The 14,744-nt window shown below is 36.1% G+C and overlaps 1 protein-coding gene across 13 annotated transcripts in view; it reads left to right on the plus strand.

Annotated features, from left to right (window-relative positions):
- NPY5R (neuropeptide Y receptor Y5) overlaps positions 1-14,414 on the plus strand; it is a 174,313-nt gene extending 159,899 nt beyond the window's left edge. For 12 of the 13 annotated variants that reach the window (XM_043972947.1, XM_043972952.1, XM_043972946.1 and 9 more), the window contains one exon: positions 11,190-14,414. In XM_043972947.1, coding sequence (XP_043828882.1) covers positions 11,190-13,397 — 2,208 coding nt within the window. In that variant the 3' untranslated portion in view covers positions 13,398-14,414. Of the gene's footprint in view, positions 1-6,736; positions 6,900-11,189 lie in introns of all 13 variants that reach the window. The other variant, XM_043972959.1, reaches the window with a different exon arrangement.
- The last annotated feature ends 330 nt before the right edge of the window (positions 14,415-14,744 follow it).

A 14,744-nucleotide genomic window follows, 5' to 3' on the forward strand; every position in this document is an offset into this window, starting at 1 on the left:
ACAAGGATTTGGGGAGTTCTGTAGACATAGAGTAAAATGTTAATGTTTGGTATCTTTATTAATGGGGGTAATTATCAAAAGGGAAATAATGAAATATATTTGATTACTGTTGCATGTTTGACATTCTTTATGATAATAAATACTTATATCTAGCAAATATATCTTAAGCATAGGAACCTGCTTAATCAGAGTTTCTGAGTAAATTCAAGTCTGATTCTTTTCTCAGTGCTAACTTCTCTTATGATATACTTGAAGCTTTTTCAGGTTCTGATCAGGAAAACCCCATTCATCTCAGTATCATATGTAGATTCATTCATAAATATTGAAATACAACTGTGGTAAGCCACAGTTTAAAGGTGATTTAAAAATATTTCTTTCACTTTCATTCATTCATCAACTATCTATTGATCTCTTATGCCTAAGAGACTTTTTTTTTCCCTTTTCAGTAATGAAGAATCTATGTAAACTGAGCAATACCCTGGTATTAAACTAGCATGTAAAGACTGTCTAAAGATTAAAATGATAGTCCCTGATTGTCTTGACTTTGTTTTCTCAGGCTGGTGATTGTGAATGTAGGGAATAAAGGACATAAATGAGAAGGAAAATTGGAAATTGTATGTCAATATACATGAAGGTACTATTATCTGAGCTGTTGAAGTGATATTTCATGTGTTTAAATCCCAAATTGTACAGAAAAAGTTGATATATTCATCACAATATTTTAATTACCTACAAAATACTTGTTTCATCACAATTGTATTAATATATGACAAAAATCCCCCCACCCCAATAATTGTGATACTTACTTGTGATCATAGTATAATGTGGGAGAAGACTTAAAAAAATAACCAAAATGACTTTTCCCACATTGATTTTTAAAAATTGTAATTATCAGGAGGATAATTGTAGGGTAAATTTAAAGGGAAAAAACCTTTAGGGATTTCTAAGTTACAAAAGCAAATGAAAAATTTGCTTTTTCCATTATGATATAGTTTCCCTTGTTTAAAATGCCAATTTACAAGAAGATGGACTTTAAGCTCACAAAACTTTCATGAAAAGATTAATGAAAAAACTTTCATGAAAAAAACACATAAATTGAACTAAGTTCCTATTGAATACACAAACTCAAAAAAATGATTATTTGGGTGGGGCTGATCAGGGAAGCCTTACAGGAAGAGATAAAATTGTTGAACAGGTGGTATTCTGGTATCTTTTGTAACAAATAATTGCAAGCACCTGAAGTATACTTTTTCCAAAACATGAAGGGCATGACCTGAGTCTTTTCCAGTAGTATAATTCTTTTACTTAGAGAATTCACCAACAATGTATTAAATACCTATTATGTTCAAGGCTCCTAGCTAGGTGTTCTGCATACAAAGATGAAATATAATGGCCCTTGTTTTCAAGGAGCTGACAGTCTATTAGGGGTCATGTACATGTACAAAAAGGTGATATAAAGTAAAATGTAAAGAGTGATTGACAAGCCAATCAAAGAACAAAGCTATAAAAAAAAATTGTGGTATAAGAGGTTCCAAAAATTCTTGTCCAGCTTGGATAATTATGGGAGACTGACCTTGGTGGTCAAGAGACTTGTTCCAGACACTAGCTGTGTGACCCTGAACAAGTCATGTCAGCTCTTAAATCCTCAATTTACTTATTTTTAAAATGGAAATAGTAATGTATGAAATCTCCAGCTCATGGAGTTGAGAGGAATGAGCTCTGTAAAAGCTAAAGTGTTGTAAGAATGTGAGCTATCATTGTAATTTTGCATACATTGTTCCAAACTAATCTTGGGTGAACCATTTTGTGCTTTGTATCTCAGTTTCCTCACATGTAAAATGAAGGAATTTGGCTAGATTTTCTTTAAGATTGCTCTAGCTCTATAGTCTATGACCTAGAGTGATGAACATAGCTGATTACATTAAATATATCATTATGTTATAATGATAAGGAAGCTCAAAGAGAGCAATTGGTTCAGTAACTACCAAGCTGTTGACTGTAATGAGTTAATAGAGCTTGGGAAATCTCTGATTTTAACTGGGAAGTCTGCTTTATAATTTGGAGTAATTCAGTTATATCTCCCATTATTAGTAAAAATTCCAGTTGGTATAGCAATAATTGATTTGGCTTAATAGTAATATTTATTTGATATTAGTTCTTTTCAGTTGGCACCAGGGGTTATTAACCTGGGGCATAAGAAATTGTGTTTGTAATATTTTGGTATACAATAAGATTACATTTGAAATGCAATAAAATTCTACTGTATTTTAGTAGAATTGATTATTTTTACAATCCTATGGATTTAATTTATGCATTTAAAAATATTCTGAGAAGTGGTACACAGACTTCAATAAACTATTGAAGTGGTCCATGATTAAAAAAAAAAGGTTACCCTCCAAAAAATGTTGAAAACTTTATCATGGGTTTCTTACCTATGAATTTTAAAACTTTGTTTGTCAATTTAAGGAATTGTTTTGAAATTTAATTTGGCAATGAACCCTTGCTAGTTAGATTGATTGTGTATATATGTGTATATAGATATAAATCTGTATAGCTATATATGTGTGTACACACATACAATAACATGCATTTGTTTTTATATATCTTGAATTATTCCACAAGCATTTACTATGTGACAGGTATTGCATTAGGAAGTGGGTTTACGAATTCAAAACTGATCCACTCTCTTTGTTCAATGAGTTTATATTCCATTGGGGAGGTATTCTTAAATGAGTCACAATGAACTTGATTTTAAAAAATATTTGGATAATTGTATTTCAATATAATTGGTTTCCTTTGTAATCTTATGTATTTTATTTTGTGCACTTAAAAATCCTATTTTGAGAAGGGGCTCATAGGCTTCACCAGATTGACAAAGGAATTCATGACACAAAAACTGTGAAGAACCCCTGTACTAAATGGGGATACAATAGGTCACAGATAAGTAAATGAAGGAAAAGCACCCAGTGGGCATGGGTGAGTCAGTACTAATGCGGGGTGGGGTGGGGAAGTAATCAGAACATTATGTTCACTCTAATTCTTTAAGAATCTGGTATTAGAGTTATGTGCCCTACTATCTCTGAGCAGATTGCCACCTTTCTAGATATCAGCAGGCATTGTGAGCTGTTGTGGCCTGAGAAATTCATCACCCTACATCCTTTCTGGTGATGAGCCTCTTCTAACTTAGTTATACTGGTCATTGGACAAGAGCCATATAATCCTTTGCATAGTGGAAGCAGAATAGGACTTAGGCTTTCCATCTTGTGCTCTACTGGCACAATCTTTAGAAGTCCATCACACCCAAAGACCACAATGAGGCCTTAGAATGGTATTTTAGTGGAGAATATTCATCATTCCCTATTGTTTTTAAAAGGTGCTCCTCCCTCCCTTTTTTCCTTTATTTCCCCTAGTATTTCTGTTTATAAGGAAATCTTAGAAAGCCTCAAATATCATATGATCCTAGGATTTAGAATAGGAAGGGACCACCTTCAAGATTGGTGATTTGTCCAAGGTTATTCAGCTAATAAGTAGCAAAAACCAGAATTCAAACTCAGGTTTTCTACTGATTGAAAAAAAAAATCCAGTACTCTTTCCCCTACACCATTACAAATGGAAACAGAAGACAAGCTATTAAAATAATCATTATAATATAAAATAAATTATTCCAAATGACAACTTGTCTTGCATTCACGTGTATAAGGCACACTTGCTTTTTGGGTCAGAAGTGGGTCCAAAAAGGGGAAACATAATATTTTACATTCATATAGCACTTCAGGGTTCACAAGACTTTTCCCTTTGAATCACCTGCTGAGATAGGTAGGTGGAGATAATGAAAAGAATTGGAAAAAATCATCGAAGTAAGTAAATCAGATAATATACCTTATAATGCTTTACACACTTTAAAGCATTATGTTAAAGGTATCTAACATTTGGCTAAATTCCATAATTATGTTTTAGAAGACCCATGACAGTATACTGGATCATATAGTTTATATCTGAAAATTTTTAATTATATAATTTGTTTAATAATTGTTCAATTTTCAATGTTAACATTTCATTAATGCAGATTTTAAGGAATACAAAGCACTTCCCTTACAGCAATTCTGTGATATAGATAGTGTAAGTATTATTATCCCCATTTGACAGATGTGGAAACTGAGGATCATAGAGGTAAGTGGCTTGTCATAGGTCACACATCTTATAGATAGCAAATTGGAATTGGTACCTACACCTTCATTCCTCAAAGTACAATGTTCTTTTTACTACACCATGTTGACAGAGGGAAAAAAGGAAGTTGAGTAGAGTTGCCTGACATTTCTAAATTTCTAAAAATAATCTGAATTCTGTAGCTATTTCAGAATAGCTATTTTCAGCCTAGCTTGGGATGGCTGAGAAATAACAACAATAATCATAGTTTTCATCTATGTAGTGCTTTGTGTTTTTCAAAGCATATTATTACATATTATCTCATTTGATTCTTTCAGGAATTCTGTGAGGCAGGCAGAAATGGCTATTATTCCTATTTTTTTTTACATGTGAGGAAACTGAGGTTCAAAGAGGTTAACTATCAAATTTCTGTAGCTAGCAAGTAGTGTGCCTGAGACTAGAGTCTGGGTCTTCTGACTTGACATCTTTTTGCTTTTCAAGTCACAAAAACTAAAATATTAGCTGTTGCACTTTGTAAAAACAGAACAAAACACATAGTTTGTCTATTTTTCTCCCCAGAATACTAGTATGATTAGAGTAAATAAATAAATTGCATTCCATTATTCAGATTATTTCATTGAAAACACTGACAGATAAATTGAAGCCCTTTAATTTAATTGAAAATAGTTATGTTTCACAAAGTCTATGAATTTACAAAAATATCTAGAATTTTCAATTATTAGTGAAGTTAATTATTTGTGGGGAGATGACCTTAAGTTTGATTCCCTCCTGACCACAGTGGTGGTCTGAATCCTGTGCTTTAAGCCAAATTGTTTATTCTTTTTGCCTCTATATATATATTGAGTTGCTAAAAAGAAAACTTTAGTTTACATTTTCATGAAAACGGGCTCAGCCCCTAGTGGGCATCTCACTTCTCTACCTTAGTTATGGTGGTTATTAATGTTTCTATGTCTGTATGAGAAATATCCCCGAAATCACACAGTCTATAAGCAACCTTAACAATTGTACAAATATTCACCCTATTTCCCTCTTGCTTAGGTTGGTACAAAAAAGAAAAAAAAGATCATTACTGAATATAACCAACCATATAATAGCTCATTTATTTAGTATTTTAAAAGCTAGGAACATAGTAGAAGTTCATTCTAGAGAGTGAATTAAAAATGGAGCAATAACCCTGTTAAAAAGAGAATTTAAGCAAGGATTGAGTATCAGGCAGATCATAAATTAGTTCAGAATGTCAGCTGAATTTAGGCAATAAAGTTAAGATAGTATTTAATTCAGTATGATTTATAAATTCATTGACTATGAATGAATTATTCTATTAACAGAAACATGGAATGTTTCGAGTTTGGAAACATTTTAGATTCATAGCAAAACAAAACACTTTTAAGATCATCTTATCCAACCCCATCATTTTACAGATAAAGAAACTAAGGCCCAAGAGAGCTTAAGGGAGCAGTGTATCTAAGGTCACATAGTGAATTCATGGGAGTCTACAATTGAATTAATCTACCTCTTATTTAACTCTTTTTACAGAAATAAATAGCATCAGACACATGAGGGATTTAATATTAAGCACAAACACATGTTTAAAATTGATGTGCAATCTAAAGCTAGATCTAGTTAGTGAAAAAAGTATAAAGGTAGGAATTATTCAATGAGTTTGATTACATGATTTAGGAGAAATATCCAGGACCTGGACTATCTCAAAACTCAAATAAGTGAGATTACCAATCTTTACATTAGACATATGTGGTTCATAGAACTGTGCTTTAAAAAAAATAAAACTTAAGAAATATTTAACATATTAAGTTTCTTTTGATATGAGTGTCAATCATAATTTAAGAAAAAACATGGAAGCAGTGACAATGATAGGTACTGATTAGATTGAAATGACACCTAAGGAATTTATAAGTTAATTTTGTAAATTTGAGCAATTTACTTCCAGAAAGTAACTCATCATAGATTCAGTAGAAATAGGGGGATGTTATTCAGACGTTCCCAAACTAACTTCTTCCAGTACCTTTCTCTCCAAATGACTTCTTTTACATTATATATGACAGTTTGTTAGTGGGCGCCTGACTACACTAGAGACTCATAATAACTAATTCCACAGAGGCTCATCACAAGAATGCTGGTCATTAGGAAATGAATTCCTTGTCCACAACTTGGCCCATGAAATTAAAAAATAATACAAAATGGTCTTCAGTCTGTGTAACCCATTTTTTATTCTGCAGTGATGGTGGTGGGATAGTAAAAAAGGAAGAGAGTGCTAAGAATCAGTTTTAGACCATTTATATAAGTATTAATTTAACTTTTGGTACTCTGTGAGGGTCTTTGTCTAAAATCAATGAGTTGATATACTACTTGGAGGAACTGAAACACTAATGTTGACATTTTCACTATTAATGAAATCATGAGATGTAAAGGAATTTCAGCTAAATGGAAGGATGATTTACAGGTTTTCCTTGGAGAGGAAAATAAAGGAGTTGGTGGAGTTGGTTTCTTTATGCACCACAGGCCGTAAGCAACACCATTTCATGGGAAACTTGGTCGTCTTGCCTTGCAGTGCTCATGATGAGTGTAAACAAGAACACCGTGAAGATAATTGCATCTCTTGCACCAACATCTGTTGCAGAGGATGAAGAGGTAGAGAAATTCTATGAAGAGCTTGACAGGACCCTCCAAACCAAGTCACATATACCTTGATACTTGGTAAAGTCAGTGGGAAGGTAGGCACAGGGGAGGATGGTGGCAAAATAGGTTAGAAAATATGGTTCAGGGTTAAAAAAAAATGAAAAGACCAAACACTCATAGACTGCAAAATGTGAGAATGATTTTAAAATCAGCTACATGTGTGCAGTCAAACCAGCAACTAATTGGAGTAAAGGTCACAATCAATGCCAAATAAAAAATTGGTTGCTGAAGGGATAAAAAAGGACGAGAAGACAGTGCATGCAATTGTAACAGCTCTAACCTGATCTATTCCAGCAAGTGTTTGATCCTGAAAACTAGGAAATGGATAGAGGTAAAGACATAGACTCTGATAATGACCATTTCTTACAGAAGTTTAACCAATCTAACACAGTAACCACAGTGAAGAGACCCAAAGTGCCCAGAAATTACCTGAGCCTTTTATTACCAATGTGACCTTGGGTAAGTTACCTAAATTTTCTGGACCTCAGTTTCCTCATTTGTAAAATGAGTGAGTTGGATGATTTCAAGTCCCTTTTAATCTCTAAATCTATGATCCCCTTGCCCCTGCCAAGTGGAGAAACATGGTAGCCAAGGGCAATACCAGCTTAGCATACAAATTAATTTGTAAAATATTACAAGGAAGAACGTCCAAAGTTTTGAGGAGCATTACCTTATAAAACAATGAAAAGCAGTGAAGAGGAAAACAAGATTGCAGAAAGCTGGGTGTGAGTAATAATTAAGACAGCCACCTCAAGAGCATTTATAGATGGAATGGGAAGGACAACATCATGTAGAAAATGGAACCAATTTGTCAGTGTTTCTATAGTGATCTTATTATCGATGACAGTGGGGCCACCTCAAGGGAACTATAAATACGTCAGTATTTGAAGGAAGTAGAAATGGTTCCTAAGAAGATGAATTCAGGAAGAGTGACTGGACCAGATTCAGGTGTACACAATACAGATGAAATCTGTGCTGGAAGCAAAAGAGTTTTAAAGAACTTGGCTCAGTTTTCAAGGTGTTTCATAGGATGAAAAAGAGCAAACGACTAAAAAAAACCCTACACAGATAATATTATTACTCCCTTTCCCCAAACAGTGGTCAGGAGGACATCAGGGGCTGACCCATATGCTAATTTTTCATTCTTCCCATTGCTTTGAGTTCTGTTTAGTGTGGTCAAGCAGAATAACTTTAATATCTCTTGTATATGTTAGCCTTTCAAATGCTTAAAGATAGCCATTGCAACTACTTATCTTCCCTTGCTTCCTCCCTACACCACCAAGTTTTTTTTTCTCCACTAGGCTAAACCTCATAGGTACCTTCTGTTGATTACAAGAAAGCATAATATCAAGGGCTTCACCAGCTTATGTGCCCTTCTCTAAAACATAGTACCCATAACTGTACACAGTATTTGAGATTTAATCTAAGCAGATCATACCTATAACCTCCCTTGCTCTGGTTACTATGTTCTTCTTAACATTAGCTTTGAAATCAAATTAGCTTTTTAGCTACCTTTTTTGCACTATTGAGTCAGATAGAATTTTCAGTTCATGAAAACCCCAGATATTGGGGTCCTGGATGAATGAAAATTGTTATGGTATGACCATATGACCATACTTCTTATATGTTATACTCCATAAGTTGAATTTTTGAACTTAGGTGTAAACTTTACATTCATCCATATGAAATTTCCTCTTTGACTCAGCATTCTCACCTGTTATAATTATTGAACCCTAACTAGAATTCAGGGCAGTAATGAGATCTCCCAGCTTTGTGTCAACCTAAATACATATTGAAGAGATCCTTCAGGAAAATAGGAGATGGAAGCAGGTAGAGTTTCCCAGAGGATTACCTACCACACACTGTATCTTCATAGTCACATATTTGGCTAAAATGTAACAAGATCCCACTTTGTTTATTGTTTGGCGATCTTTTTGAATGTATTTGGCATAATAGAACAAAAACAGAAGTTTAAAGTTTGTATTATAACAAATTATCTGCCATCAATGTGATAAAGTTATAAAAAATTTCTTGGTAGATACAGCTGTGTATATAACTTTGTTTAATGATCCTCTAAAGAGAAATTTGAGGTGAGACATAAAATAGGAAGACTGTGCTATGCTCCATAAAGGTGTTCCCCACCATCATGGAGGATGCCATGGGAAATCCAAATGGAAGGAATTACTTAGATGTGGTGAAACCCAGCAAATACTTGCTTACAGGTGAAGCTGTTCTAATTGCATCAACCCACAGAAATCAGAGAAAGGCTATCTGTCCAAGAAAGAAAGAGGGAGGGATACCAAATAGACAGCCCATATGCTGTGCTGATACCCACGGATGGTTAAAACGCTTATAAGCAAACCTCCTAGCTATGTTGGAGATTCTCTGTGGAGGATTTACAGGAGATCACAGACTCAGAGTTGGGAGAACTTTTGAAAGTCTTATAGTTCAACCCCCTCATATTACAGAGGAGGAAACTGAGGCCCAGAATGAGTAAGTGATTTGCCCAAGGTACACAGGTAGTAAGGGGTAGAGCCAGATTTTGAGCCCAGTTCCTCCAATCCAGTGCACCATATGGACAAGAATCATACAGGATAAGAAGGCGTGGATAGGTTACGATCTTCACCATTGAAGGGAGTATCCACACTGATGAGATCCTGGATCCTCTGAAGTTTCGAAGTAATTTGTGTAACACAGAAGTCTATATAATTTATTTATGGATATATCTATGCATCAGGGCCTAGGAGAGGAGACTTTTTTGGACTAAGAATTTTGTTCTCTTTTTGGATGCATCACTGGCTTGCTTTATAACCTGAGCAAGACCATTTACATTAGTAGACTCAGAAGTCTCTTGTTTTACAATGTTCTTGCTAGCTGTATGTATCAAAATGTTGTAAAGACAAATCACTCATTCATTTGTTTGTTCAATGTTTATTGAGTGACTTCAGTGTAAATAACATGGAGGTCCTTGGAGATGGATGCTAGCAAGGTGGTGGTGTTATAAAAAGAGAATTGTCCTTGTCCCTCTAACTCATTCATATTGGAATGCTATGTTCTATGCAGTTTTAGTTCTCCACTTGTTAGGATTACTCATATGAACAATGTATACAAAATTCAAGGAACATATTTTAACAATGTACCATTATTAACTTAACTTGGAATCTTAAAAAAGGTATTGGAATCTCATATTGGTGTTAACTTTGTATCCAGTTTTGTGATGGACTGGTTTTCTTATGCCAAGTTCAAATAAAAAGCATAGGAATACAGCTTAGGAATATGCAGACTTTGTTAAAGACTGACTAAGGTCTCAGACTGAACTAATTTAGTAATCTTTTGACTGATTGAAATTGATGCACAGACAACAAAAAGACTACTGTATGACAAAACTATTGTTTATGGATCATACTAACATATTATATGATTATAACACATAAAGATGGATCGAGTAGACCAGTCACTGAATGGTTTTGCCATCTTGCAACCTGTTTTTCAGGCTTATTACTGACACAGTATAAATTTGATAATGTTTATGTTATTGGTATTTTTATGTGATTCCATCTATCCATCCACTCATCCATCCATCCATTTGTTGCACAAGAAACTGTCGAGCACTGGGGGAAACAAAGATGAACAAGACTCTGTTCTTACCCTCAAAGTGCTTATATATTTTAGTAAGGGGTCAAAGACAAGCACATGAAAAAGCTATAATACAATGTAGGATGTGATAAATGCCTTATAAGAAACACCAAGTGCTATGAGTTCAATGGAGAGAAAGATAATATCTGATTTGAGAGGATCACAGAAGTTTTCATGAATTCAGTGCAACAGACATTTGTCAAGCATCAATCGTGTGCAAGGAAGTGACATCTGAGCTAGGTCCTGATTTAAATAGATATTTACTGATTTTCTGAAAGTTGATTTATCTATCAGGGACCTATAAATGTTAGTTCTGTTGATCATGGAACTAACTATCTTAATGAGTACCTGAAAAATCTTTTTTTGTATTACCTTCCTACATAAATGCACACATACCCAGACTCGGTGTCATTTCCTATACAATTCAAAAGACAACAATGTATCCTACAGTGTCACACATTAGAAAAGATGAAAGACTTGAACTTACTATGATTTTTCTTGGCCTATGTAGTGCTACACTTAGGATGAGTTAAAAGTTGTCAGAGATTTTGCCTACAAATTGAACAAAGAATAATGGAAGGAGAATTGGATTTAAAAGTTTTGTTTCACTCTGTGGATTTCGATTTGTAGTCCCATTAGCTCTTTTCCTTTTCCACATCACTAATCAATATCTTTCTGGTTTTAAGCAGGGCTACGCCATGGATTTAGAGCCCGAGGACTATGACAACCGAACTCTCCCAAGTGAGAACGGCACCGAGATGGCCACGGCATCCTATGATCCTGATTGGGGTGATGGTGGTAATAAGACCCGCTTAGATGATGTGCAGGTCTTTGTGATTGGGCTGTACTCGACCATAAGTCTGCTTGGTTTTATGGGGAACATGCTTATCCTTATGGCACTGATGAAAAAATGCAAACAAAAGACGATTGTAAACTTCTTCATTGGAAACTTGGCCTTCTCTGATATTTTGGTCGTGCTATTTTGTTCGCCTTTCACGCTGTCTGCTCTCCTGCTAGATCAGTGGGTGCTCGGTGAACTCATGTGCCGTCTTATGCCTTTTCTCCAATGTACATCGGTGCTGGTTTCAACTTTAATCTTAATCTCAATTGCTATTGTCAGGTACCAAAGGATAAAATATCCCCTTTCCAAGAGTTTGACCATCAGACAAGGCAGTTATTTGGTTGGCCTTTCTTGGGCCATTGGCTTTGTGATTTGTTCCCCTCTTCCCATCTTCTACAGGCTTGTAGAACCCAATGGGAATAATGGTACAAATACCACGGCCCCTAAGTATGTGTGTATTGAGGCCTGGCCAAAGGAGTCATACAGAATTGCCTTTTCTCTGTGTTTGCTGGTGGTTCAGTACATACTGCCCCTGATTTGTCTGATTGTGAGTCATACCAGTGTTTGCCGGAGCATTACTTGCAAGATGTCTACTAGGGAGATGAAGAAGAGGCTGGAAGAGAAGGAGAAGAGGGAGAGGAAGGAGAAGAAGGAGAAGGAGAAGAGGGAGAAGAAGGAGAGGAAGGAGAGAGAGAAGAGAGAGAAGAAGGAGGGGAAGGGGAAGAAGGATATGATTGAGTCATTGGAGATGAAGGATATGAGGGAGACCAAAGAGATGATGGGCAGAGACCCTAGTGACATGGAAGATGACTATGAAGATGACCTGGATGACATCGAGGATTTAGAAGGCACCATGGACATGAAGGATATAATGGAATTGAGAGAGCTGAAGAGGGAGTTGAGAGAGAGGAGAGATAGGAGAGAGAGGATGGGTAGGAGAGGAAGAAGGAAGATAAGGGAAATGAGAGAACTAGAGGCAATGGAAAACGTTGAAGAAGTGATGGACATTACTGAAATGATAGAAATGAAAGAAATTAATCCCCCGAGGAATGTGAGAGACATGAGAGATGTGAGAGATGCGGAGGAGATAGAGGACATGATCGACACAAGAGAGGTGAGGGACATGGAGGAGATAGAGAACATGAGTGACACAATGGAAATGAGAGACATGGGGCACATGAGGGACCCGAGAGAGATGAGAGACATGAGGTATGAGATGAGGGGCAGGAGAGACATGAGGGGCCCCAGAGAGATGAGGGATGAGATGAGGGACACGAAGCAGCGAAGAGGAAGGAGCTGGAAGAGGGGAAGGAGGGGAAAGAAGGCGATGAGAGAAATGGAAATTGAGGAGATCGAAGAGATTGAAGAGTTGGGTTCAATGTATGGGATGTATGAGATGGAAGAGATGGAGGAGATGCATGAGCTGGGTGAGCTGAAGGATCCGAATACTGGGGATGATGACTTGGATGACATGGAAGGCTATGCGGCCAAGAACAGTGGACACCACATTCAGCTCCCCAAGTTCCAAAGATGGAGCTATACATTAAGCCGAAAACACCGCAAGATGTACAACAAGAAGTCATGCGTTGTACCTGTTTTGCGACATCCTCCTCCTCCACCAGAGGCACCACCCAAAGAGATTGAAGAAGAAGAAGAGGAAGCAGCAGAGCCTGAGAGGTGCAAGCTGACCAATGCCAGTAAGATCATCCCAGGGGTGCCCATCTGCTTTGTGATTAAACCTGAAGAAAAGCAGCTAGAAGAGCCGGAGATGCTGACCATATCTCGCTCCATCTCTCGGATCAGAAAGCGATCTCGACGAGTTGTCTATCGTCTAACCATACTGATAATTGTGTTTGCTGTCAGCTGGATGCCTCTGCATCTTTTCCATGTTGTTACTGATTTCAATGCTGGCCTTCTGTCTAATAGGCATTTCCGATTGGTATACTGTATTTGTCATTTGCTTGGTATGTTGTCTTGTTGCCTTAATCCTGTCTTGTATGGGTTCCTTAACAATGGCATAAAAGCAGATCTGATGGCTCTTCTGCGCTGTGTTTAGAATCTGCTATGTTTATAATTTGCCATTCTAAAAGCTGAATAAGGAACAAACAAACGCTACGCTTCTCTAAAATATACATATATATATATTTATGGCTGCTTTACAACAAATATATTTTATTGCATGCAGATTTATTTATGCAGGAGAAAAAGAAGCTCTGGAAATGAATTTATTGGTGCCTAATGAGTAAAAGACCATTTATTGACCCGCTATATAATATGACCATTTCATGTAGATATTGTGTGACAGAATCATGAATGTCAACCAAACTGCAACTTCATTGTAAAATGTTGTCCTATTGTGTAGTATTTCATCTGTGATTTACAAGCAGCTGAATATAGTCATCATCCCACCACTTGGAGAAGAAAGAAAACCTGCAAAATATTTAATGGACAAAAAAAATTAATTATTATTGTGATGTTTAAATAAGACTTCTTGTTTGCGTGTTTCTTGATGTAACAACTAAAGATTATGTGTGTTTTTGTGTCTGCTCTGTGGAAATGCAGAAACTATTCAACTCTTGCCAGTTGAATCTTAGCTAAATGAGAGGTCCATGCTTTAAGAGATGGTACATTGTATTGACTGTTAGGGGACATTGCGGAAACACCTAAAAAGAAAAATGTTTTCCCCCCCTAGAGTTATGCTTTAAGTGATGGTACATTGTATCGACAGTTAGGGGACACTATGGAAACTCCTAAAAGGAAAAATGTTTTCCCCCCCTAGAGTTATGCTTTAAGTGATGGTACATTGTATCGACAGTTAGGGGACACTATGGAAACTCCTAAAAGGAAAAATGTTTTCCCCCCCTAGAGTTATGCTTTAAGTGATGGTACATTGTATGGACAGTTAGGGGACACTGTGGAAACATCAAAATGGAAAAAAATGTTTCCCCCCCTCTAGAGTTTTGTTTGTGTCAGATGGTTAATTTGATCTTATGTTCTAAAACAATGATGTAACCTAAAGATGGACTAAAAACTCTTTGGCTAAATCTGTACAGAAATAAATATTAAATGTTACTGCAATGAATGTCATGGCTTCATGTGTCTTTTTTTCAGGGCCAACTACAATTTCATACCGAGTTAAATAGTTCAAAGCATTAAACAGCTGATATTCAAACATCAAAGGGACCTGAAATATAAGTTAGCTCAGGCATTTTTCTTCCTAACCCAAGACATATAGAGCCATTGGTACATTTCATACTGTATGTTGTACCTAGGAAAAGTAGGTATTCTTCTTGGGAACCTGATATTAGGTTATATTTTAAAGGCAAAAGCACTTCTTTTGGTTCATGTTATCCAGTTCCCCAGCCAATTTTGTTGCCCTTTGAAAAGGAGATGGCATTGGTCA

Source organism: Dromiciops gliroides, chromosome 6 (assembly GCF_019393635.1).
Source record: "Dromiciops gliroides isolate mDroGli1 chromosome 6, mDroGli1.pri, whole genome shotgun sequence".
NCBI classification, from domain to species: domain Eukaryota; kingdom Metazoa; phylum Chordata; class Mammalia; order Microbiotheria; family Microbiotheriidae; genus Dromiciops; species Dromiciops gliroides.